General features: G+C 47.5%; 9 protein-coding genes across 9 annotated transcripts; 5 read left to right on the top strand and 4 right to left on the bottom strand.

Annotated features, from left to right (window-relative positions):
* Positions 1–975: 975 nt before the first annotated feature.
* Positions 976–2,118, bottom strand: F5891DRAFT_570487 (uncharacterized protein). Its single transcript, XM_041372319.1, has 4 exons — positions 1,929–2,118; positions 1,813–1,865; positions 1,228–1,759; positions 976–1,180 (listed from the first exon to the last, which is right to left on the bottom strand). The coding sequence occupies exons 2-4, from the start codon at positions 1,820–1,822 to the stop codon at positions 1,174–1,176; spliced, it is 549 nt and encodes a 182-aa protein (XP_041222506.1). The 5' UTR covers positions 1,823–1,865; positions 1,929–2,118; the 3' UTR covers positions 976–1,173.
* An 816-nt stretch (positions 2,119–2,934) lies between these two features.
* Positions 2,935–4,646, top strand: F5891DRAFT_570518 (RAI1 like PD-XK nuclease-domain-containing protein). Its single transcript, XM_041372320.1, has 6 exons — positions 2,935–3,381; positions 3,446–3,556; positions 3,606–3,980; positions 4,031–4,076; positions 4,127–4,508; positions 4,566–4,646. The coding sequence occupies exons 1-5, from the start codon at positions 2,999–3,001 to the stop codon at positions 4,490–4,492; spliced, it is 1,281 nt and encodes a 426-aa protein (XP_041222507.1). The 5' UTR covers positions 2,935–2,998; the 3' UTR covers positions 4,493–4,508; positions 4,566–4,646.
* A 319-nt stretch (positions 4,647–4,965) lies between these two features.
* On the top strand, positions 4,966–7,183 carry F5891DRAFT_1245404 (uncharacterized protein). The gene is made up of 2 exons (XM_041369798.1): positions 4,966–5,281; positions 5,483–7,183. The coding sequence occupies exons 1-2, from the start codon at positions 5,126–5,128 to the stop codon at positions 7,025–7,027; spliced, it is 1,701 nt and encodes a 566-aa protein (XP_041222508.1). The 5' UTR covers positions 4,966–5,125; the 3' UTR covers positions 7,028–7,183.
* A 1,019-nt stretch (positions 7,184–8,202) lies between these two features.
* F5891DRAFT_1192592 (uncharacterized protein) lies at positions 8,203–8,851 on the top strand (the record flags this gene model as incomplete). Its single annotated transcript, XM_041367620.1, has 2 exons — positions 8,203–8,783; positions 8,842–8,851. The coding sequence occupies 2 exons, from the start codon at positions 8,203–8,205 to the stop codon at positions 8,849–8,851; spliced, it is 591 nt and encodes a 196-aa protein (XP_041222509.1).
* Positions 8,852–9,367: 516 nt separating this feature from the next.
* Positions 9,368–9,565, top strand: F5891DRAFT_957910 (ATP-dependent DNA helicase PIF1; the record flags this gene model as incomplete). The annotated part of the gene is made up of 1 exon (XM_041375521.1): positions 9,368–9,565. A coding segment is annotated over one exon (198 nt), but the record flags the coding sequence as incomplete, so codon positions are not given.
* Positions 9,566–14,214: 4,649 nt separating this feature from the next.
* Positions 14,215–16,503, bottom strand: F5891DRAFT_1051805 (MM3350-like domain-containing protein). The gene is made up of 15 exons (XM_041362510.1): positions 16,308–16,503; positions 16,190–16,254; positions 16,117–16,141; positions 15,903–15,988; positions 15,776–15,846; positions 15,615–15,725; positions 15,494–15,557; positions 15,408–15,443; positions 15,329–15,357; positions 15,194–15,281; positions 15,069–15,144; positions 14,946–15,015; positions 14,524–14,898; positions 14,444–14,468; positions 14,215–14,392 (listed from the first exon to the last, which is right to left on the bottom strand). Exons 1-15 carry the CDS (start codon positions 16,453–16,455, stop codon positions 14,336–14,338), a joined length of 1,326 nt encoding a protein of 441 aa, XP_041222511.1. The 5' UTR covers positions 16,456–16,503; the 3' UTR covers positions 14,215–14,335.
* Positions 16,504–16,887: 384 nt separating this feature from the next.
* Positions 16,888–17,230, top strand: F5891DRAFT_958084 (uncharacterized protein; the record flags this gene model as incomplete). Its single annotated transcript, XM_041375534.1, has 3 exons — positions 16,888–16,941; positions 16,995–17,056; positions 17,110–17,230. The coding sequence occupies 3 exons, from the start codon at positions 16,888–16,890 to the stop codon at positions 17,228–17,230; spliced, it is 237 nt and encodes a 78-aa protein (XP_041222512.1).
* A 3,072-nt stretch (positions 17,231–20,302) lies between these two features.
* On the bottom strand, positions 20,303–21,192 carry F5891DRAFT_1051822 (uncharacterized protein). The gene is made up of 7 exons (XM_041362511.1): positions 21,175–21,192; positions 21,044–21,101; positions 21,007–21,020; positions 20,958–20,978; positions 20,770–20,920; positions 20,650–20,747; positions 20,303–20,608 (listed from the first exon to the last, which is right to left on the bottom strand). The coding sequence occupies exons 2-6, from the start codon at positions 21,099–21,101 to the stop codon at positions 20,650–20,652; spliced, it is 342 nt and encodes a 113-aa protein (XP_041222513.1). The 5' UTR covers positions 21,175–21,192; the 3' UTR covers positions 20,303–20,608.
* An 869-nt stretch (positions 21,193–22,061) lies between these two features.
* Positions 22,062–24,235, bottom strand: F5891DRAFT_570754 (general substrate transporter). The gene is made up of 3 exons (XM_041372321.1): positions 23,735–24,235; positions 23,387–23,682; positions 22,062–23,335 (listed from the first exon to the last, which is right to left on the bottom strand). Exons 1-3 carry the CDS (start codon positions 23,971–23,973, stop codon positions 22,200–22,202), a joined length of 1,671 nt encoding a protein of 556 aa, XP_041222514.1. The 5' UTR covers positions 23,974–24,235; the 3' UTR covers positions 22,062–22,199.
* Between the last annotated feature and the right edge of the window lie 390 nt (positions 24,236–24,625).

A 24,625-nucleotide genomic window follows, 5' to 3' on the forward strand; every position in this document is an offset into this window, starting at 1 on the left:
GAATACCACTGCTTCACTGACGATAGAATTCCCTTTGTACCGCTCTGATGAGCCACTCACTTGGATATAGAAATGTCCTTGATCTCCGTATCTGTAGTGAATCAACTTTCACTCGTTTATGAGCCCCGTCGAACTGTGAACCTTACACAGGTGTGTTTTCGTGTTTTACATAGTAACTCTACAGCAAAATGTTGATGGCGATGAAACTATTCACATCGTATCTACCTAGTCTATCTCGCTGATATCTCTGTAGCAACATAACACCATCTTGCAGCGGTATCAACTCTCATGATATCCATGGTAATGGCCATGTTAATTGAAGAAGAAAAAAACTCAAACCTAGGTCAGTCAAGACAGCCGTGGGTGCATCTCCTCATCGATTGTTACTGATAAGAACATCTTCGGTGTAATCCGTAAATGCCATGCCGTTGGATGATTCGGCAAAATTAGACTTCTATTGTCTTTGATAACATAAGTTTCCTCGAATTCCGAGGCATTGGGCTGTGCCTTTGACAGGATGACGGTATGATGCCCGATAAATGGATGTACGCATGGACATGCTACCATAACCCTGAACTCCTTGTATTCATGCCTGAAGGTGATATTAAGGGAGGTCGTTCGAATACTACTTTCTGATGTAGAACCATCATGGACACTGGCAGCAACGATGTGGATTTGAAGACAGTATTTGGCTGAACTATTACAACAAGAACGTTAAGCAAGAGTCAGGGGCTATGTTGGAACGAGTATTTCGCCAATCAGTTTGGATTGCCATGTGCCATGTGCGATGCGTATCCGTTCTCGCTGAAATTTTGACGTGAAGAAGCTTGTTACAGGATGCCGAAATATTGACGTGCATATGCATCCCTAGACCTCGATCGGTATATGCCAGTGCCATCACGTACATACGAGTCCCACTCAAGAACTTTCCCAATTCCGATCACGCCCAGATCACAAAAGGTAGCAGCACTAGTCCAGCGTGCATCTTGAATAGGCATTTAGTTTATCTGTAACGTTCATCAACTATACATGACACGGAGTAAGTGTAAAATACAAAATGCGTAGTCCTGGTAGGACATGTAAGTAATACCGTGCCAGGATTCATTATTATCATCAATTTGGCTCTAAAAGGCCTAGAAATACATAAAATGCGAGACCTGTGTAGTGCGTTCGTTATATCCTACGAGTTGATAAGCATCGATTCTAATAGACTAGCGTATCGCTCACCATCTTGGTCGGATCTCTCGTTCGGGATAGAGATGCATCAGAATTTGGTCAGCCCTGTACTCAGACTCTATTTCGGATTGCGAAGGGCGGTGACTCGAGCATGGTACACCCGTTTGCGGTCTGCGATTTTCCGTGCCTCTCGTAACGCGAGGAGCTTGCCCATAATCAGGTCGCCGACCCCGTTCGTCTGGTATTCTCCTATCAGACATGTTCGTCCCTCCCCGTCGCACGCCGAGCTCGGGTCCCCTCTCAGTCCGCCTCATCTCTGACATCTTGCGTTTCCTCTGTTCCTCTTCAGCTGATCTACGAGCCATGGTCATCTCTTGCAGATAGTGCTCTGTCTCACGCGCTCGGGTGGATGCAATCTTGTATGTGCCCTCGCAGTAGAAACCTCCAGGGACACCGCGACATTGGTAGACACCTTTGACGGTTTGCGGGTTATTGGCGTAGTGGCAGTCTCGTTGGCTGCACTTGTTGTGGAATGGTGATGGCCATCCGGGAGGAAGAGCAGATGTTTTAGGCTTCTTCGTAACTATCAGTCAGGTCGTTAGTGACCGGGCAAAGGAGCAGGCAGCGAGTACTAACAGAAAATCATGATGAGAATCGTTAGTGCTTAATAGTGTACAGAGGGAGAAAATCTGAAGGGGTAGAAGAAGTAGAGTTAGTACTTATGACACCATAGGTTTATGCTAATAACCCACGGCACCTCGACCCGGACACGCAGTCACTTCGTGTTTGGAGTAGTAAGGACAGAGCGGTGCTTGGTGACTGATGCGGCATGTTTCGTCGACGCTAGAGTTACGTGTGCACCCGTCCTGCCAGATCGCCGAAGATACAAGCCATAATTCGGATCACGGATGATAAATTTTGGTAATAGGAAATACCGGGGCCCCATTGCTGCTGGACTAGTGATGATGCGACAACAAGATTGAATAGCTCAAGTTGGACTCGGCGAGGCTCGGGTAAATGTTAAATTGACACGTCTCAATGCCAAGGAGTAACTCAAGGAGGCATTAAGTTGGTACTGCGCGCGATTCGTGAATCACACTTACCTGCACAAGCTGCCTCAGGGCTGCCAGCCTGAGTGAAGCTAGAGCTCTGCAAACCTGTTTGTCAATTGGATGACAAGATTCGGTTGAGTCTTCCTCCAATCATTGAGCTCCAACGAAAGATGGTTACGATATAGCTAAAAGGTCGGCGTCTAGACTCTCACGGTTCCCACCAGGGTTTATGCCTACTATTAATTGTAGGTAAAATGTGTCATGGGCGTGAATCAGGATATCCCAGGCTAGTAGGGCTGATTCAGACGTTTAGGTAATGGGCAAGCATTCCTCACTCATTGAAACGGACTCCATTCAATGAACCACCATCTGCTGTTATTGGAAACAATGAATAAAATCGAAGCTCATAGCAGGGCCCAGGCCCATGTGCATGCAAACTGTAAAAATTTCACGAGGCATCAGACTCGGCCACAGCAGTCACGGTGGTGTTCTCAAATTAATTCAACTTGAAGACGGCTGTTCAGCACGTTGCCTCTATATTACTTTCACGGCACGAAACGGAGATGAGCCGTTTGATGAGCCTAACTTGCGTGATGATTAGGGCAAAATGCACCTTACACCTGTTGATGCCAAATGAGAATGTTTATGCTTGCCAGTGGGCACGAGCTGGCCTGTTAGGCTGTTGTTTGGCAAAAGCTTCTGAAACAAACAAACGACCTGCCGCATCCTTGACCACTACCTGCAACCAGTAAGTACTAATAACAAATATAATGGGTCTTAAGCGGTCTGCAGAAGATGATCTCTTACCAACCGGGAAAGTAGCTAGAGCCAAAATAGAAGGCGATTATGCTCTCGCCTTCCCAAGCCTTTCACATCCAGTTTCACATTCACCCGCGTTTCAGCGCCCTAGTCAACTTATCACGTTTTCGTATTCACCCTCTCGCGTTCTACAATTTGACGACTCTGCATTGCGCTATTTCGTCAATCCACCGCATGGTGCAGATCTCAATCACGGGTACAAAAGTTGGACACGGCGTCCAGAAGAACGTGGACGCATTGATGGTTTGTTGAGCGCGTGGTCACGGTTCAAGAAAAACCTCAATGGGCAAAATCCCGAGATTGGAGTGATAAGCTGGAGAGGGGTTATCACCAAGTGAGATGTCATTCCATTCACTGTATGATGTTTGTTTACCTGAGGAATGCTTTTGGTGAGGGAGAATATTGACAGCACCTTACGAAGAGCGAGATGCTTGGGAGCTCAATGTGATGTGTGTCGACGGTACTATGTACTTTGAGGAGCATCTTTCAGATGCAAGATTAAAGGAAAAGTGAAGTCTTTTCACGTCTTATATGCGTGTCTTACTCATGTCGAGGAAGGAGCGACCTGGAACCTCGGCAGCTGCTCCAGTCTTACTATGGATATTCATTTGAATCGTATTGCACATCATCGACTCCGAACGAACGTAATCAACATGCTTCTGGTTCCTCCTCTGGTACCTCGGGCGCTGTTGGCTGGGGCGGCGATGTTGATACCAATGTTCAGTGGTGCAGTGTTGTTAAGACCAAGTTGGGTGATACACGGATCATCATTGGTGGAGAAGTAGACTGCGTTCGAGGTATGTGCCAATTTGCGTCAATAGATAGGAGACGTTATTTGGTTACAGGAGGATATACCGGAAATACTGACAACTTCGTGGAACTCAAAACTTCACTATCAATACGTGGCGCACAAGACGAAGCCAGGTTTGAAAAGTAAGTATCATCTGCGTTTCAGACGACCACACTTCCTTACACTGAGACAGAAAGCTTTTGAAGTTCTATTTCCAGTCATTTCTGCTAGGAGTTCCGGTATGCATAATGACGCTGGAACAGGACCTTCTAAATACACCGCATTATAGGAGATCTTTGTTGGGTTTAGGAAGCCCTCAGGATACTTGACGACTACGCAAGTCTTTCAGACTGTACAGATACCTCGTCTGGTTCGGGGAAAGCCTGGCGCGTGGGACCCTAATGTCTGTCTAGCATGGGGAGACCAATTTATAACTTTCCTCACGAACACCGTCAGAGGAGGCTCGAGGGGTAATGTCTGGCGTATCAAATTCACGCCAAAGATAGGGGTCTCTGTTGTTTTGCTAGACGATGTGGACGTCAGGGACGTTGAAGGAGGAGAACGCCGCGTGGGATTTCTTCCAAGATGGTATTGGGAAGAAATAAATGGTGCCGTCGCGTATGACTCAGAAGTTAAGAGTCCAAACAAGGAGTGAAGGAGCGTCGTCCAAGGTAGGAATGGTCGTAGTGCCTTTTGTCGGAAGATATAAACTAAATGGGTCTTCATAGATCATATGCCCATCTGATCGAAACTCATAACTGTCAGCTGGGCTAACCAACTATTCTCGCGAGATGTCTTTTAGACTCACGTGAACTCCGGTTATCTTGCCGTCGGCCTATTTGTATCCTGTTATCTCAATCTCATGCCGTGCAACCGGCTGATCCCCATCGATCGAACATAACCCACTTAAACCATATGGTTTCTGTTCAACTCACTCACTACACACTCCCGACCAACATACAGGAAAGTGTAGATAAAAACGATGACTGTTTCGTTGAACGTGATGAATATTTCTCTGTGAATTCTGAACCATTATTAGCTATTTGCGGGTAAAAACAGGCACAAACCGGCGGGTGCGGATAAATCAGCCCGTGGGAATTCGGATGAATAAGACTAGCGCGTCGTCGCGCGTGCCCCATTCCTTAACGCGCTCCCCGACGTCCCACACAGCGACCAGTTTCCTCTCTTGGTCCCTAGGTCCTACATCTGACGGACAAACGCTGTCACTGTGACATATTGTGCTTTATTCTGTATATAATCACTAGAAACTCCCAGCGACGCGCTCCTTATGGTGACTCCGTCGTCTTCGGTGACCTCAGCGTCCCCGCCAACGACCTACCTACAGCCCTACAGCCCTTCTACATCGATGGATGTTGATCCAATTGAGAAGGAGGATAGGCTGAAAGCTATCCAGAAAGTCATGGCGAGTACGGAGCTTTCGATGGTGAGTCATTTCATTCCAGACTGAGCACTTCGCGGGACGCGTTGGCAGGCGGCCATTCGCGCCAACGATATGGAGGGGCATTCAGAGTATTGTTTACTCTGCGCTGCTCGTATACCGGATCCCCCGCTGAGATTGCTGTGTGTGGGGCGCGGTCGTGATATAATAAGAGAATACTAACATACTCCTCTCTTCCTCTCCTAGGTGACGCGCAATCTTCGCGCCCGTCTGTCGTATGCCTCATACAAGGCCACCCATAATATTCCTCATGTCAAACTGATCGACCTCGAGGCGAAAACCCGTGCCCTGGCTGCTGCTCCACCGCGCCTGATCGGCACTAAGCGCAAGGCCACCACCGGCAATAACTATTACAACAATCCCGCTACACAGGGCACAGTCGCAAGGCGTGGAGCTATGGCTCCTCCCGCCGTATCTGCGACTTCTGCTCTATCCGTTCCCCGTTCCCACTATCCCACGACTGTGACAGGTTCCAGTCCCAACGCGACTCAGAGCCTGTTTACCACCCTCCTCGGGCCTCCTCCATCGAAACAAGCTCGAACAGTTCGCAACTCAACAGATCCTCCTGTCCAGGCAGCCGCCCGCTCGACTGCCGGATCTCGGTCCCGAGGATCGGACCGTGCGTCTGCCGTACGCAGCATAGCAGAGAGCACCCGTGCACAGTCCCGTAGCCGCAAAGAGGATACCACTCGGTCCAAACCCAAACGGGGCGACAAGGGCAAGCAGAAGGCGTCCGTGGCGGACTCAGCGGATGTAGAGAGGCAGGCTGTGGCTACTTTGACATCGCTTCTTCAGTCGCGTCCTTCCGTGGCTAGCGTGTCATCTCCGCGGTCCACGCTCTCTACCGCGTCTGACGCGAGCTCATTCCAGTCTTTGTCGCAATATGCACAAAGTTCTGCTCGCACAACGACAGCAGCAACTTCGCTGCTGCCATCAACCGAGTCATCATTTAGCATGCCTCGGGCAGCTACCCCACCCCGTAACTCGGGTGACAACATCTACTCCACACCTCACACAAATGACGAGGAGGCTGCTAACCTCATGCTTTATCTACATACATCGCCGTCGCCCGCACGCCCTACAACCACCCGGGACAGGGATACCCAAGATTTTGCAGCCTACAGAGCCCTTGGAAGCGATTCAGCATCTCTCCTTACTAAGGGAAAGATCCTTTTTCCAGGCCAGGATACAAGAAGCTCGCTGAGATCAGAATGCAGTCTTACCTCAGAGACTTTACCTTCTAGCCAAGATAGTACGCAACCTTTGAGTCAGCCATTGCGATTGGATGTCGCTTCCCCTGGATCTCTCGCGCCTGCGCCATCTTTAGAGCAAACAATTATTCCACCTACTCCAACTTTGAGTGCTGAATCCTCATCACTGTTACCATCTCCACCTTCACCTTCTAGGCGCAGTGATACTTCGAACGGTTATTCGGGTTCGCCATCAAGCAGCCTTCACGCCCCACCCACTCCGGGCAATGTCCCATTCAATCTCAATGACTTTATCAATGTTTCCCCCTCCCCTGCCTTTACAGCCGCGCCGCGTGCAGCAGTATCTCTCAAATCTGGTCCGAGTGCTAACCTGCGTGCGGATGTCGGCAGAAAGCTTTTTGAAGAAGAGCAGCAGCGGCACCACTACCAGGGCACTCATGGCACCGTCAGCGGTTTCACCGACATCCATCATGACAGAGGCGGCGTCCTCGGTGCTAGTATCGACCTCGCAAGCACTTGATTTATCTTTCCTATCTCCGTCTGCTGGCTCCTTCACGTCTCACACACTTTCCATGTCGCATTCTTTTTCATCAATCATGCGGAATCCCTGTTGTATCAACATGAAGAACAGACTCCCTTGTATCTACCACTCGACCCGGCTGGACGACGGCGCTGCAATTTATCCACTTGTTGTGGTTTTTGATATTATCTGCAAGGCATGGATTCATCAGTATTGGGTATCATTCAACATTGGCAAATTGTCATTGCTATCTATTTTTACAGTCCTCATTTACGGTTGGATCATGACCATCTGTTGAATTTACGTCCATAATGATTTCTTATCTGTTGTTCACTAGCCCTGCTGGAGAAGCATCATCAACTCCTTGTCACTTTTGTGAATCAAGCCAGTCATCCGCTGGATGCACCTATCTATTTCATCGTCCATCTCCATCTTTTGGTTGTTTCTCCTATCCCGTTCATCCCTGTTCTCCTATCTGCCATGGTAATTTATTAACACGGCCAAACCTCTTGTTTGTCTTACCATGTTTCTTTATCGCCATGTGCTAATACTGTCTGCATCGCAAATACACAACGTTTCTTGACTCGTACAAACCATCTCACTTCTTAAACAGAAATGCAATGTCAACATGTCAACAAACATTCTGCTTGGGAGATTGTTGATTTCAGGCGTGTCTATTATTTTACGTGTGTGAACATATCCACCATCACACCTCGACTGAAATCGAGAGTTCTTCGAGTGAGTGTTTAAGCATTTAGAGTCTATCTCATCACCTTCATTCAAGTGCTACAGTTAATTTTGCCACAGTTGAGAACCGTGCTGCGAAAACCATCATAAAGTGAGGTTGTGCAGCCTACCCAAGGGGGGTTTTCGCCGTCAAGGTAACGCGTGTGCGCAAAGGCCTGGTTCAGTGTAGGTCCATCAGTTCATGCATTGTCTATGATCTTAGACAGCCACTGCAAAACAACGGTGAGAGCCCGCTAATGGTCGTCGCACTGCTCTAACATATTGCATCCCTACTAGTTGGATTACCACATTGTTAGCTGTGACCTTTTGTCCATAATTCGCTGTTTCACAATTCGGACAACCACAAGTGCAACGCGCCACTTCAACTTCTTTTGTTCTGCACCTTATATAAGGCTAGAGAGACCTGTCGTTGCCTCCCTATAACGAAGATGCCTTCTTCTCTTTCCAAATTGTTCAAAGCCGCGACGACGAATGTCTCCTCTCCGATCCATCATCACGACTGTCACTCTAACGACGTGGAGACCACTACAGCTCCAGAAACCGAGACTTCCGTCGTCAGACAACAACCCGAGCCATTCAAACTCGTCCGTCCACCGAAGCAGTCCCACATCAATCCGATCATAGGTCGTCCTTATATCCAATACTATGGATATGCAATCCCCAACGACTGGCTAATCCGTTTCGCGGAGAAAGAATGTCCAGAAGTGTTGCCCGAACGCGATCACAAATGCTACGAGTGCGACGCCATGTTGCGGGCACGCGAGTTCATCTCAGCTCAATCGGGCGTCTGGTCGTTCGATTTCAAATTTTGTTTCAATCCCAAGGATGGAGAGGTGCCTCCTCTGTGGTTCGAAGCGTTCATGGCTAAATACTTCAAATCCGGCGATGACGAAGTTAGGGCCGTTCAAATTAACACCGTTCCGGTGTTAGCTGTGTGTTCTGAGCAAGACGACTCATTCAAAGAGCGTCCGACACAAGAACAGATGAATATCCTGACACGGTTGATCGGGTATGCACCACGATGGTGGGTGTGTTGTGATTATGATTGAATGTGCATGGTAACTTAGTGGGTTGTAATGAGATATCTACAATATCTAAGCACGAGATACCGCCGGCTCGGGCGCAATTGTGTCTACACGTCATGCTGTGTCGCTGCACGTTGATAGTTTCGTCTCCTTTGTGTTTCCTATTTGCTCTTCTTTCATTCACTACTATGGCGACGTCCGCTTCATTTCATGGAGTTGTTGCAAAATGCAAGTCAGTATCAGATAACTTTTGGCGATACGACGGATTCATTGCTACTCCAGAACTTGGGAGACATTCATGTCAATGTGTTCACATTACGACTGACAAGAATCCGCAGTCTTATTTTAGTTCGGACAGCTTAAAAGAAGCAGAGCACGCTGAATTGAACGGACCAGAGAACACGCCTGATTGTCTCGCGATGTTGACTCACCCTGGAGTGCCTCCTCCGAATCGCCTAGATCTGGAACCCAATTGCATTTGCGCCGTTCAACGGAACATATCAGACTTCTCTATACACGCGAAAGCCGCTACATCCCACGCATCAACTTCTCACACCGTTCATTGTGGACAGTAAGCGGAAGGCAATTTCCACTGCACGCTGCGTATGCAACCACGTTCAATGCTTGCCAAGGACTTACGCTGGCGCGCACAGCACTTGACCTGCGGACCGATCCGTTTGCTCGCGGCCAATTATATACGGCGTTGTCCAGGGTGAGGACGCGGAGAGATACGCTGTGTTTGTTTGCAGAGACGAACGAAGAGTAGGACTGTGCGAATATCGCGTTTCCTCACTTGCTACTGTAAATACAATTTGTCGTCGAATAGAAGACCGAAGGCGTGTCCTTGTATTATTGAATATCGAGCTTTTTGAATTGCGTGCTGTAGCAGTTACATACACCAGATCTCAGGTACTAATACATGTGATTGAACGAGATATGGATTCTGCTGATGACCTGACGGTGGTCCACGTTTGAACATCAGCTCATAGCTTGACCCGTGACCCGTCCTTGATCATTAATGCCCTGGAAGATTTATTAATGAAATAAGTTGCACAGATTTCACGCCAAAGCGGAGGGCTAGCATTATTTAACGATTCGAGAAGTTAGTCAAAGCCAAAGATCGATAGCCTCGAGGTCAGAATCGTCGTGGTACAACTGGCGCCGCTGGCCTCTTGTACTTGTGCTTAGGGGGACACCCCGGTTGGTGCACAAGCTAGGTTATGGTAAGGGTCTTCGGAAATGGTTCACCTTATGAGTTCATTATGGCGGACAATGTTCAACTCTGTACCACAATTAATCAGAAGAGTGAGATGGTCAAGGTGTACACTGTAAGGCTGGTTATGAGTTCGACGGGGAATGATGGGTCACGAGTGATGAGTGAGAGGGAGTTAATTCACCAAAGACACGAAAAGTAAGGACATGCTTTTATATCTAAGTCAGTGCCTATAGCGGTACAAAGGGAACTCCATAGCCAGCAGAGTTTTCTTGTGTGCGCAAACCAAGTTCCAACAGGAAACCAATTCAGATCGGTACAAAGGATGTTCCATAGCCGGCGGTCAAGGGAATTCCGTAGCCAGCGGAGTCCTTACAAAAGCTACGCAGGATAATCACGAGGAGAATGAGAGCAACCATGATCGATGGTGGGAAGTTGTTCTTTATGGAGGGCTTGATTAGAGTTCGATTATGGCCGGACGGCGGACGATGTACAACTCTGTACCATAAGAGTGAGATAGGCTTCGATTAGACACAAATAAGGGAAGGTAGGTCCTAGGTATACTCAACTTGCTTCCGCTGCAGTGGAAGACCAGTCTATCGATTCGTGGGCACCGCTATAAGCTTTTAGCTAGTAAGTTTGAATGTTCCTGCGTGCTTTCTGTAGCCGAGACCCAGCGCCTCTGGGGAGTTAAGGGAATCCAGGGTACTCAAGTCTGAGCATGGTACACCAAACGTAAAATGGCTCGTTGATGTGAGGCGCCTAGGAACGGACATGCAGGTGCCAGCACCAGTGATAGTACAGCAATCGAGTATCTGTTGTTTGATTCCAAGTAGTGGATGTGATAGCGAGTTTGAGACAGCGAATGGCCGATCTCTCAAAGTAGCTGGGTGGCGGGAGAGACCATCTCTGGGATGTAGCAGGGCTTGGAAAGCAATTATGTGGATGCGGCCAAGATAGTCTTCAAAATGATATCGACGATATCATGGGACCTTGATTTAGGTTTTCGGATTTGGAAAATACGTGCGTGAGGTTGTGAGTAGTTCTGAATGACCGAGAAAGCGGGTTGTTGAAGAAGAGACAAGAGAAAAATGGAAATCAACGTCAAAGACGACGGATACAGGTAGACAACCGATGAATGAGCTAGCTAGTAAAGAGAGAAAAGCATGAGATAGGGCGCGACAGTCATCGTACGGGCGATACCGTGTCTGGACCGATCAACACAGCAGAGTCTGCGACATACCGTGCGGCAACCGTGCGGTACGACTATGTCAAAGTGGTCTTAACAAGGTAAGTATGAGTTTATTCCCCCCTTGGGCGGGCGTTGAATTTCAAACGGTGACACCCGGCATCGCGGCACACCATGGCCTGCGGGAAGTCATCCAATACAATCTTGGCTCTATTTAATTTTCGCATCGCAATACTTTTTACTTCAACTAATCTTGAACCGCCTTGACTCGGAGGCGAGCTTCAATATTCATCACCAATTTTGCCTATAAAAGTGCTGAACGTTGACTCAGAAACGTTAACAACACTAGCAGCTGACTGTTGGAAAAAAGTTTCCAGCCTTACGATACTATTCAATACCTTTGAAGGGCCAACTTGGCACATGTCACGATAATATTTCAACCGGCATTAAAAGGTCCTTGTCTTAAGGGGCCTTTTGACCGCCCTACGTTGAAATTTGTAGTCTTTCAATGCCTTCTAAAGTCTTATAGGGCACTAGGGCGCTCATCGAACTTCCAATTCGAAGGCATTGTAATGGCCCTTAGTTTTTTTCCGACACATAGCAGCACCGAAACACCAGCCTGAGATCATTATAATCCCCAGTATCCCCCACTGCTCATTCACACACAACCCTCGAACATGGCCATAGTTTCCAATGATCCTAGTTGGTGGCCAACAATCAATTTGGGTATTTTTTATAGCTATTGGATAGGTCCGTCATGTCAGGATGTCTCGACCTAACATTGACTTGCGGTTTCGCAGTTGCCGCAGGCCTCATGGTGGTATACGATTGGGGTGAGCAGGACAGTGCTCGAAAACTGCTGGTATTCTCATGGCATTTCCAGTACTAACATTCGGACAAGAGGTGGGTCGGTGCTATTGCCGTGGCAGCCAACTCGCTAAGAATTGTATCATAGATTGAACTGATCTGGGTGAGTGGCAGAGTCCCACATCAGGGGAAACGACAGGAGATTATAATGAATTCGCGACAGAGGCAACGCTGGACCCTCATGACTGTGCTGTACATGGTTGTGCGTACCTCATGTTATACTATGGCGTGATTGACAGTCGTGCTGATCCCGAAATATTAATGTTCTAGATACGCTATGTTGGAATACTATATTCTGTGTATGTTTTGATAGCCAACAAATCAGTGCTGTGCTAATAGAACATCTCTCGTCATCAGTATTATCGTTCTAGGTATGTCGCATATGTACTTTGTTCAATTCTTCTGACCGGTGGCACACAGCAAGCATGCCATCGGTATCGCTGACGGATGCAGTGAGTATTCGGCTACCTTCTCATCATGATTCCCGTCCAATGAATACATTAATTTGTAGGGGTGAGTGAGATTCTGACCATCGAACTTGACTCAACATAGTAATGATTCGATAGGTGTGAGTCCGAGTATTTGATCCTAGTACGAGGATGATCGCTAATTGAGTGTTTCAGGCGATATTGTGATCTATGGAATACATGGGACGAATTTGGTCGTAGCTACCATGTTGGGCGGTGGGTCACCCAGTTGCAATACCTCTGTGTTATTGACTCAACCGAAACACGATGCAAGTCATCATGATTGCTCGCTTACATGCTATGTATCGGGGATCTAGAAGGATGCTTATCTTCCTTGTTATCATCTTCCTGATTGTTTCCATCATCTGCGGAGCAATCACAGCGATAGGAATCAAGGATACAGTGCCGGGTAAGCTCTATTTGTTGACTTGAAGAACACAGCTTATCGGACAAACGTCAGAGGAGCTGATACTCTCTGGCGTATATATGTGCTATTTTGGGTCTGAGGGGATTGTCCTTCTTTGGAACTCGATAGTTTGGGTGTGCTACATTTTTTGGGAGAGCCTCGCATTATGTCTTTCAGTCTGGATTGCTATAAAACACTTCCGTGACCTGCGACGATTCGGCCCATCAACAGGATCGACCACCGGGGATTATTTCAGAGTGCTGATACGATCTCACGTACTTTATTTTGCGAGGTGAGCTTGTAATGTGAATGTGATCATCTTTTCCTGCTCAAGTTCCGCACGTACTAGCTTTGTTTGTGTCTCTTGCCTCCAACTTGTTATCTTTCCAGAGCTTGTGGTGCGCCGACCTGTTGCTGAAGTCTGCTTCTACTGACTGCCCATCATTTCTGTAGAATTCGAAGTCTATGGGAGCTCAGATACTCTATAGCGCATATCAGATTTTATTTGGTTTGCAGATGTTTATTCTGGGACCACGCCTCGTCCTTAGCGTTCGAGAACATCACGCTGAGGTCGTAGCCGATTTCAACGAATATACTAGCATGAATTCAGTTGTCTTCCAGGAGCGTGTACATGTACCAACTAGCAGTACTGTGTAGGAACATAATTGCCGAATGGTCTGCAGGGAAGACACATTTGGTCGAGGAATTTATTTCAGCCATGGTATTTCAAAGTATATTTAAGACAGACAAACATTTCTTCTTGCTGATACTAGAAGTCAGTGAACCGCCCGCCTACACATGCACCAAGTAGCGAGCTGAAATTATCCGAAACGTCTAGCATCCAATCCAGTCCTTGATGCCCAGACACCCGATTTTACTTGTTTTCGGATGTGATGTGTTGATGCTGACAATCTCGAGACGCGGTAGGTGAGATATTGATTCCCATGATCTGGTGCTGACAATCTGATAATTTCTAAGGTCAAGGATCGGGGGCGATATCAAGGGTGGCGTGGAGTTGGAGATATTATAATATACTACTATATGGGATTAAACGAGATGTGGATTCTGCTGATGCTGAAGGCGATCCACGTTTGAAATTTGAACGTTGAACACTAGATAGTAGCTTGACCTGTCCCTGATATATCGATAGTTAATATCCTGGAACATTTCAATGAAATCATATATTTCACGAGCTCCAAGGACGTCGACGAGATGCAGTACCAGGTGCTTAGACAGGTGCAGGATGGAACGTGATGGACGCAGTGGCCACCGACTGCTGCTGGGCTATGGTTATTCATGCTTACATTGTATGGAAATAAGATACGGTAAACATAAATTATACTTTGTTTCGTGTAGGAATGATATACCAGCATTGGAGATGATATGGAACGATATCATTTTTTGAGGTACTTGCGAGAGCACTGCTTTTTGTGTACATCTTTCCAGTGTACCTTGATAGCACATTCGTCAGCAACAAGACTTGCAAAATGTCTCAATCATACCTTCTGGTGCTCAGCAGAACAATATCTAGACGGCACCCTGTTTAGCATCATATCACCCCCGTTTGTTCAGAAATGCTTACAAAATGGCCCTGCAACCACTGCACGTCTTAAGATCCTGGCCACCAGGCTTTCCACAAGCAGCACAAGCCGACTGACTTCTTTTATCCTTCGTGCTGGACGTTGTCTCCTGCCAATATCCATGGCTCTCGTGGTCCCATTCGCGCTGAATGCTCTGGCCTTTCTTGAGTTTGCCCGTCCTGGAATCATGTGCGCTGGGGTTGATAGGCATGGTGAACGCCTTCATGCCCGCCCTGACTGAGTTGGGCGAACTCAGTGCTGCGGAGAGTCGCTCGTTAGCCTGGTCGACGTCAAAGGCGTCAATGTCGAACAGAGAAGGAGGTTTGCCGAAGCCTTTGTAATTTGGGCAATCAAGAATTTCTCGCTTTTTCTTAACCCTGGAGATGTTCAGCACTGGAATTGAATCAAAGGGAAAACCTAGTACTGCTCGGTGTACGAATCAGTGTCGTAGGCCTTGAGAAAGTTTTGGTATTGGTACGACCCTCTCATATTTTCTGGATGATAGTTTGACAAGTGGAATATTATGTACATTAGAAAAGTAGCTCACCACCTGGGCACATGCCCTTGCCATCGAGTATCTGAACACGTCCATACGACTCCTCGACGGGGAAAATTTTCTCGATCTGATCGACGTAAAATCAGTCCGATATCGGGTAAGATATTCGATCATACCTCGATTTCGTGGTGCCACTTGTCCCCATAGTCATACAAGTGCGCAAACGTATCGCCCACTTTTGAAAACAGGTGGGCGAGCATATACCTGAGTGTCATCAGAATCAATGTGACACGGGGAGATCATGCTCTTACTTGTCATCCGGAAGGTAAACATATCCAACCTAGGGTCGAGATGTCAGACGCTCCAAACATATTCCCTAGGTTTACGTGCCTGGTTGATATGCATTATGTCTGTTGCGTTGGCGTCCTATGCATGTAATTAGAGATGGACTATGGTGTGAAAGCGGCTCAATTTACGTCAGGACCAAATACAGCGCCGTCTCTAAGATCTGTGAACGTGTAGCAGTGGAGGTTTCGCACCCTACACACAAAACAATGGCGTCAGTGTGTAAATAGAATCGGGACATCAAATGGGTACCAGTTTAGAATGGGCGAAAGGACCTTATCCTGGAACACGCCTATCTTCATACCAGCTGAGAGGCGCACCCGGCGCCATATGCGAGGGTCGCCATTGGCATCTTGCAAGAACCTTTGAAGAACATGTCAGAGGGTGCGGCATCATTAATACAAGGAACGTACTTCAAGTGTATCTTGATCACAACATCCTTCTTGTCAAGGTCTGCAAGATCAAGTTTGCTGAGCTGCTCGCGCTGCGAAGACAATAACAAGTCAGGAAATGAACGAAATCACCTCAAAGCGTACCTACCTTACGATCCTTTAGAACATTCATGAATTGATTTTCAGGCCAGGGTGTTCCACCGCTGGCTTGTCGTAGGAAAATTGGTGGGCCATCTGAAGCCAAATAAACGAGACGATCAAACCATCTCTACAAACTTACTGTTCTATACATCATTTGGATTCCATCGACTAGTTTGAAGAGTCAGGATATACAATATACTGGACTCAGAGTGATTGCTTACAGTCCCAGATATTATCTTCGTTGTACTGTACATGTCAACGTAACTGATTCGAAAGAATTGGTAGGCGACATACCGGAAATATACCCCAAGTCTGAATCTGTCCATGGGGCCCCGGTTTTGGCTTGAATGTACGAGGATCTTGAAAGAGTAGGACATCTAGGACTCGTCCTCAAAAGAGTCGAACCACTTACCCTCAAAAAAAGTCTCTGGCATGCCTTCGCCATTATCTCCAGAGAGAAACTTCACAAATTTGGGTTTTCGTGTGGGGCGCGTCGTAGAGCGAGGAGGAATATCCTCACCGGTCAAGGAAAGTGTTGAAAAGAGTTTTGTAAAATCCATGGTTGCTGCTCAACAGACATAGCATGCAAAGTTGATAGCGGAATGCATGACGCCCAAAAAGGCATATCACTTACGCCGCATCGGAGACGCACGAACTTTACATAAAGTACCTTCTTAAATCTTAACCCAAGGTGACCGCCCTCTGGGCCAGTCTTCCATGACACATATCATGCACAACCTGTGCATAAATTTGACCTCAACTCACGATATTCTAGGGTTGAACTTCATCTGTCGAGTGACATGGTCACTTCTTGATGAGTGTATTCTGATTCACACTAATTTAACTAACATGAATCGTACAAACAAACAAACAAAGGACAAAGTTCAACAAATAGCACTACCAGATAAAAGGACTGCAGCTAGCACGTCTTTTACCAGTGCACCACCCACCTTGCATCTCCCATTATCAGTACTACTTCTTACACGTTCAAGATGTCTAGCAATGGAAAAGACTACACGTACACCGGTCATGGTACCAATGACCAAGTAAGCGCCCGTTTTGCGAGTTAGGGGTGGTGATTAACAAACACTCTTCGTAGGGCAATCACTACTGCTCGCGCGACTACGGTAGCAGCGGTACCGGATACCACTATTCTAACAAGTAAGTTTTCATCGTGAATGATTCTTGATTGGTGGTACTGATTATATTAACAGCGACGGGAGTTATTACTACAACAACCCGAACGGGTCCACTTACTACGACAGTGGCACAGGGTACTCGCAGTACACTGCTCCCAACGGAGACACTCATAAATCCAACGGTTCCTCGAAGTGATTCTAGGTGATTTTCCTATCTAAATAGCATAAAAATCAGCTTCTGACGTGGTTTATCAGGTTCTTGAGCAAATTCAGAATTCCTTGTATCCATGTTTCTTCTTTGTTCTTACTATCTTGTCAGTAATGGTGAATGCATGAGTATCACTTGATATGTTGATGGATCTGCCTGAATCACTAGTGCTTGTTGAGGTCTAGGCTTCGTTCTCAGTCGAAGCACACTGGGTCACGTTGAGCTCAGGTGCTATTGTTTAGCTGATGAAGTCGCTTCTAGTCTCATTTACGTACCGCATTGATGATCACAGGGCCTCACTATAACTTAGACCCGCATGAAACCACGTTCTACTGCAGTTTAATCTTCAAGTCTGCTTCCCAGCCTCACAAGTTGAGATGATGGCAACCAGCCGATCTCAGCCCGATCAAATGTAGGTAGGATCTTTTTGGGGAGAATGTGGATTACTGGGCATGGCACCAACCAGGAGGGAGGCGTCCAGTAGTTCTTCGGTATGGGTAATCACTGATGCACGCGTAGGAGCCGTAGTCGTAGTACTGGCACCATTACTCCGAACAAGTTTGTCCGTCTCGCTGCGTTGAACAATTTGTTCCTCCCTCGTTTTACTAACAGAACCCTATACTTCAACAAACGGGGCCGGGAAAGCACTTTCACAACCCCGAATGGCCATGCCATCACCCCCAGAAGTGATTCAAGGGTTTCAAACGGCTGGCCACGTCAAGTATGCATGTGGTCTTGAGTAAATTTCCATGTGACATGCATGACCTTGCCAGACGAAGTTTCAAAGCTCCTTTCCTTTTCTATCGTCTCTTTATGGTGTGGTTGCAGTCCTATTGAGGCAGATCGGCAGTTGGGGTACATGAATTTCCAGTTGGTCCCAAGATCGCGGACATTGTCACATCGCGTTTGCCTGCGCGGAGTCGGAATCATCGGTCGATCTGCACTAAATACAGCATCATGGGGATCATTCCGTGTATATCAATGATCTTGACATTAACACCATTGAACATCGTGACATGCGTGTAGTGTAACATGTGGATATTTGAAGATCTCGTGGCGCATCATGAAAGAACCTCAAGAGTGTCAGCAGCGTTCCTGTACCCTCGAGCTTTCGTGCTTCTGTCATTCAGTACACTCGGATCGATCACTGAAATGGAAGAGCACCTCTTGCAGTCTCGTAATTTTTGGTGCTGCGATAGGCAGTGCTTGCGAGTAGTGTCACTCCGCAAACGTATCGGGCCCGGATCACAGTGATCTGACGAAGATCAAGAAAGTGCTGATCCCTCAATAATCATGTGTACATGGATGAATGATCACAAACGGATTAGAAGCATACCACCTCATATCTTCGCATACATCTACCACACAACTCATACCGCCACGTGCTTGCCACCAGAGCATCCGCGTCCACATCGAAAGACACATCAGATGACGAATTCGCGCTGACTTTGCCCTCCTCGTCATTGTCCAGCTCAAGCATTGAAGTCGCCGGCTCTCGGGAGTCTGAACGGCCTGTTTTTATGTGGGAACAAGTTTCAGGTGGGTTTCCTTGGTAGCGGAGGACTGAAAGCCCGCAGCATAACTTGCATTCGCATGTAAAGCCACGTAGGTAATTGCACAGTACCATAGCACGATTGAGACGAAGGGGCGTGGAATTGGGGAGGTTGTGTTACGGACGCATCTCAAGCGGTGGGACTTCGTCGAGTCATTGGCGGCACCACAGCAGGGTGTACACGTCTCGGCGGGAGTATCTTCTCTGAAATAGCTGTGGACATGGAGGTAGATGTAGTTGCGAGAGCTTTGGAGGAAGGCAGAAACTCAGAGTTTGAGAAAGAAGCCGTAAAACGACTAGTATCCTCCACTCCGCACGCTTCGGTGGTGGCACGATGTCGTCTACGTGCATCGAGAGATTTGTCCAGACTAAAGTCGGCTAGGGAATCAGTGAGTGCTTCCTTCAAGATACTATCTTAGTCTGAGGCTGTTATCATCTGGATGTTCGTGTATGTGTCACCGTCTCTAAAAAGCTTCATCAGTAGACTCGTAGTTGTAGGGCTCAATAGTTTACTGATTGCACTTCCACAAGGGAAGTACAGAAGAAAACGAAATACTAGGCGCCTTCGTTGGAGGTTTTGCAGTCGACGCGGCAGATGCAAACCTTGACCCAAAACGTATAGAAGGTATCCCGCTGGTAGCAATCGACCTATTTGCTTTAGCCTGAAGTCCTTGTCCACATTGCAAGACATCGCATAGTATATGGAGTGATCGTGCAGTTACTCTGAATTGGGAGGGACATGAATGTATCATCTTTCGTAGGTACAGTGGCTGAATACGCACGGGACGGGTCTCCTTCGTGGATGGGTTTGATCCTTGGAGGTGACTTCCTTTATGAAGCAGACAAAGGCGCAGATGATAGCATGCTTGATAACGGAGACGTCGTGTAACCCATGAGTAGTTGAGTCGTGAGAGACGTGCGTGTGCTCGATGTCATGCGGACTTGGATTTGGATGGGCTGAAAGCAGAACAAAAGCAAGTCAAAAACACCCCGAACGCCTCATGTGAGAGAGCACGCACGACTTTGTTCTGGCTTTTTCGATCTCCTATAAATATCGAGAGCATAATTAGCGAATTGAGATTCATCCACCGAACAGAATCTATGACCATGTAGGTTCTCATACTGCAGCAGAAGCAGACCGAGTACTGGCGCGCGTCCACTGTAAATGTTGGGATTTGAAAGAGGAGAAAAACGGGAAGGGGATGGCACGTCCTAGTCCAATATAATTTGCAGAGTGAGAAAGCTTCAGAAAGTCTGAGGGTCGTGGAGTCCGGAAAGTCGAGTTCGCCGGATAGTTCGGGGATGATGCGTGCCCTGGTTGGCCATGCGAAGGGGCGCGGTTGGTTGCTGCAAGCGTGTTGGAGAGCTGGGAGAGCATTGAAAGCTGGATGAGTGCTTGAAGTGGCGTACTTGGTGCTAGAGTGTGGTGTTGGGCGGCCTGCAGCTAGCTGCCAATGCTGACAATAGTGGACAAGTCTACGACTGTCCAGGTGCACGTGATCCCCTTTCTTGTTTCACCACCTTGTTTTCTAGTTCTTGTTCCAATGCCTCGACACCAGCCCCTTCATCTTCAATGTCACGTACACCTACTTCGATGTTGGCTGAAGACACCAATTTTCTTCTACTTTTACTGATGCAAAACGTACACAAGTCGAATGACATGAGGCCTAAGCCCGAGGTCTTCTATCAACGCTACAGTAATTTTTTCAGGAGTGTGGTCGAGGCGTCCGGAAAATTTGTATAAAAGTGAGCACATCCATCAACTCCGCAACGAACTGTATATCGTGCGATCAAGCATTGCCAACGCGAAAGAGATAAGACTCACTATTATGACGTGCTCAGTTTGCCAAACTCATCAGGTTCCCCGCAGTATGTGGAAGAACTTCCGGACTCCTATTGGTACAAGACGCAAAGGTGAGTCGTGGGGTTGAATTTTGGATGCAAAGCGAACGACTCATACTCACAGTAGGCTCACAGAAAAGATCATCGCAACATATAAGACCTGTCGGGTTGGTCGTGCCACAAGCCTGGCCTAAACTTGCACACTGTGAGGCGGTGACAGACATAGATCTTGTCAAAGCTGTGACGACTGCGACGACTCGGAGGAATGAGAAATGCATGGCTCGCTAGGTTTTATGGGCTGAACGGTGGCTCTGATTCTACTGGTGGCCTTGCTCTTATATCCTAGAAGGAAAAAATGTTTTTGGAAGACGGTAAGGCTTGGCACTCGTATCAGAATGGTCGCGGACTTGACTTGAGGATGAGAGTATAGGCAGAACCGAAGGTTGCAGGATAAATCCAGAGCATGCGGATGAAGAACCACTGACAATGCAAGTGTCGTCCGGTGAGAACGAGACCGAATCAACTCCATCAGTACTGGTGTGTGTTGGCGATAGGACTTCTACGTGTGCTACCAGTCGGCCGGAAGATATCGATCAGCCTGAGCCTCTGGTACTTGTGTCTCTCTTTGCTTCTTTCCCCTTTCGAGTTTTTATCGCATGTTAACCCCTTCGACACCACATGTTATCTCCACCGGCGTCGTCACAGTCGTCACTGGTAGCGTCTTTCCGTCTCGGACATCCTGACATTCGATGCTCAAGTTCCTGTTGCACCCAGTACATTCAAAGCGAGGTAAAAATCTGAGACAGCATACTGAGATGAAATGTATAGTTCATTGCAATTGTGCATAATATTGTACAGTACGGCATGTAATCACGATATCCGTGACGAAGGGGTGAGTACTTGAGTACGAGAGCACCATCAAAACGATGCACATAAGCATGATGTGACCTGTGAAGCTTTGAAGTATGAAACGCCAGTTGGAGAGGGAGAAAGCACCGGGAAAGAACAAACGAACGGGGGATGAGATCGAGGCAATGTGGAGAGTAGGAGAGGTTCCGGCATGATAGAGGAATGGAAGAGCACCTCTTGCAGTCTCCTTGTAATTTTGACGCTGCGATAGGCAGTATTTGCGAGAGTGTCACTCCGCAAACCAGACAAGCCACTCATCGGAGACCGCATGTTTGCAGTACTGAACTTGATGCAGCCTTCCAGGACCGACAATTCTGAAGGCCTAGTCATTGCCTTGCGGACTCCCCAGTCTGTTGATGTGCGGTGGTCCTAATGAAGCTGCTAAGAAGGAAAATCGATGATAGGGGAAGAGATCACTTTAGGTGTCTCAAACGACTGTGGAAGACATGTTTGTGGTAGAGGTGCAAGTTACTCTTAAAAAGCTTGGAAGTATTATTCCGAAAGGTAGGGAGAACAAATTCTTGAGCTGCGCTATACAAGTAGTACTACAATTGAGCCACATAAAAGTCCGAACTTCATAAACGGTCATTATACGAAACACGACGTAACACAAACGAAAACATGTACAAACCATCGTAACATGCACTGGAGCGTTCATATAATGATGTCCCCATCCCACTTCTGTGAACCTCCCTTCACTAACTCTCCGTCCGATTGTGATTTGAAGTCCTTCAAAACCTCAGAACTATCTGTGGACAGTGCATCGACAGCTTTCAGCTCATGCACAGTGGCGGCGCGGCGCGTCCCAATGAAGACCCGACCCCCAGGCGCATCTTCCAGCGAGCGAAGAATGAGATCCTTCTCGAAAAGATATTTGATATCTTCCAGTGCGTATCCAGTGGTCTCCGGTAGGAAGAAATAGACCCACACCACCATTATCATACAAGAGATGCCGAAAACAAGATATGTTCCATAGGATATGCGCTCAAGCATGGTGGGCGTGACCTGGGCAAGAGCATATGTCAAAAGCCGGTCGGTTCCACATGCAAGGGACAGGACAAGTTGACGGAGATGTCCTGGGGCAACTTCAGCGTTGAAGACGTGGGGGGTGAATCCCCAGCCTACGCTAAATGCCACGGCATAGATATATACGGCAACAATAGATACGTATGTTGCTGGTCCAATGCTTTGGTTGGGGTGAGCACCAGCATACCCACCGATCCATAGCATCATCAGCCCCTGCACTAGGCCACCGTAGATCATGGTCCTCTTCCGACCCCAGCTGTCGATGATGTGGGTCAAGGTGAAGCATGTGGCGACGAATTTCACGACACCATAGATGCCGGTATCAAGTAGTGTCGCGGAAGTACCGGTTAAACCGAGGCTGGCGAATATTTGGGGAGTGTAGTAAGTGATAGCGATTGCGCCGGACCACTGCTGAAATATGATAGCGATGGAAGGAATGATGCAGCGCAGGAATATGATTTTCGATTCTCCCATCCTACGAATTTGGGTGATCAGCGAAAGGTTTTGCCTCCCAACGAGATCGGCACGAATCTCGTGGAGAGTCAGCACAATGGCATCATCATCCTGATCTCTTCTCGCGATATATGCGAGGACTGCAGCTGCTTCTTCGTAGCGGCCGCGCTCAACGAGCCATCGGGGAGACTCGGGCTGGAAATACATCAAAAATAAAAAGAGTACTCCAGGTACAATCTGAACAATGATGGGCAACCGCCACTGCATTTGTCCCGGTGAGATATTGAGAGAAGCGCCGTAATTGACCCAAACTATGCATCGCCTATCAGATTAAATCCCACAGGTCTGCGATGGACACCCACAAGCCAGCATATTTCCAAGTGCTATTCCGAGTGGGATGCTGCCAAGGCATCGACCACGTATAGCTCTTGGAGAACATTCGGATACGTATGTTGGCACTAAAGCTGATAACAAACCAATTCCAATGCCAGCGAAGAAACGAGAGAAGTACAAGACTTTCAGTCCAACTTGTGCGGACATCCCAATTCCAGTTGTCGACTGAATAGTGATTCCAATGAGAAATACGACTGCGGAAGCTAACAGGCTAGGCTTCCGCCCAAATCGACTTGAAAAGTAGGTCGAAGACAATGCCCCAAAGCTGGTGACGTAACTTTAGCCAAATAAGTTTTCATGCTTGAATATACACTCACAAGCCTCCTGCTTGCAGGACCGAGACGATATTTCCGCTCAAGCTGGCGCGTGCAGAGGGTGAATCCGAGAGCAGACCGAAATAACTTTGAAATGATGGTAACGCGAGCATACCGCCCATTAAACTTACGTCCCAACCAAAGCAGGTGAATCCCACCACCCCCGCTGAGAATGCAACAAAGTATGCATTGCGATACTGAATGATGTCTTGGAGTTCCTTCTTCGAGGAAGCGGCCATCATATGAGGGTATAGATTGCTCACGAGGAGTGAGCGAATAAGGCCCAGATATATAGAGTGGCGAAGGATTGGTATCGTGATGTAAACAACTTGAACTTGAACTTAAATGGGATCCTAGCTTTGAGTTTACAAGCATGTGATCATGGTGATTCTAGCTCAACTCCAAGGTACTTCTGCTGCGCCCATCAGATAATGATGAGTCCTTTAGGGTGCATTACGTTGATTGCAGGGCCTATACGTGGTAATGACTTGATGTTGCCTCGAGTAATGAAAAATAAGGACACGCTCTGCACATATTGTCATATAATGGTACATAAAACGATATAACGTTCTCACCAGTCCTCTGATGCGGCAAAAATTCTGACAGCGGCAGGCTAGACCTGACACCTAAGTGCTTCCCCGCGTTTCGTTACTGTCATCGGAGTTGCGCCAGAAAAATGCTTTTCCACCAGGTTTGCGATATCTGTTGGACGTGATGCCCATTGGCCTCGCCAGGGCCCCAATTACACACGCATAGCCGCCATGTGTTATCTATGTGTCACAAATGCGGGTAACCACGGCTGTGTTGAGATGGCCATTGAGTCGACTTGAAGGAAGTATATGCTGTGGTAAGAAATATCAGGGAAACGTAACTCACTACAGAGTGCTCTGTAGC

Source organism: Suillus fuscotomentosus (genome assembly GCF_016647785.1).
Source record: "Suillus fuscotomentosus strain FC203 chromosome Unknown F5891scaffold_51, whole genome shotgun sequence".
NCBI classification, from domain to species: Eukaryota; Fungi; Basidiomycota; class Agaricomycetes; order Boletales; family Suillaceae; genus Suillus; species Suillus fuscotomentosus.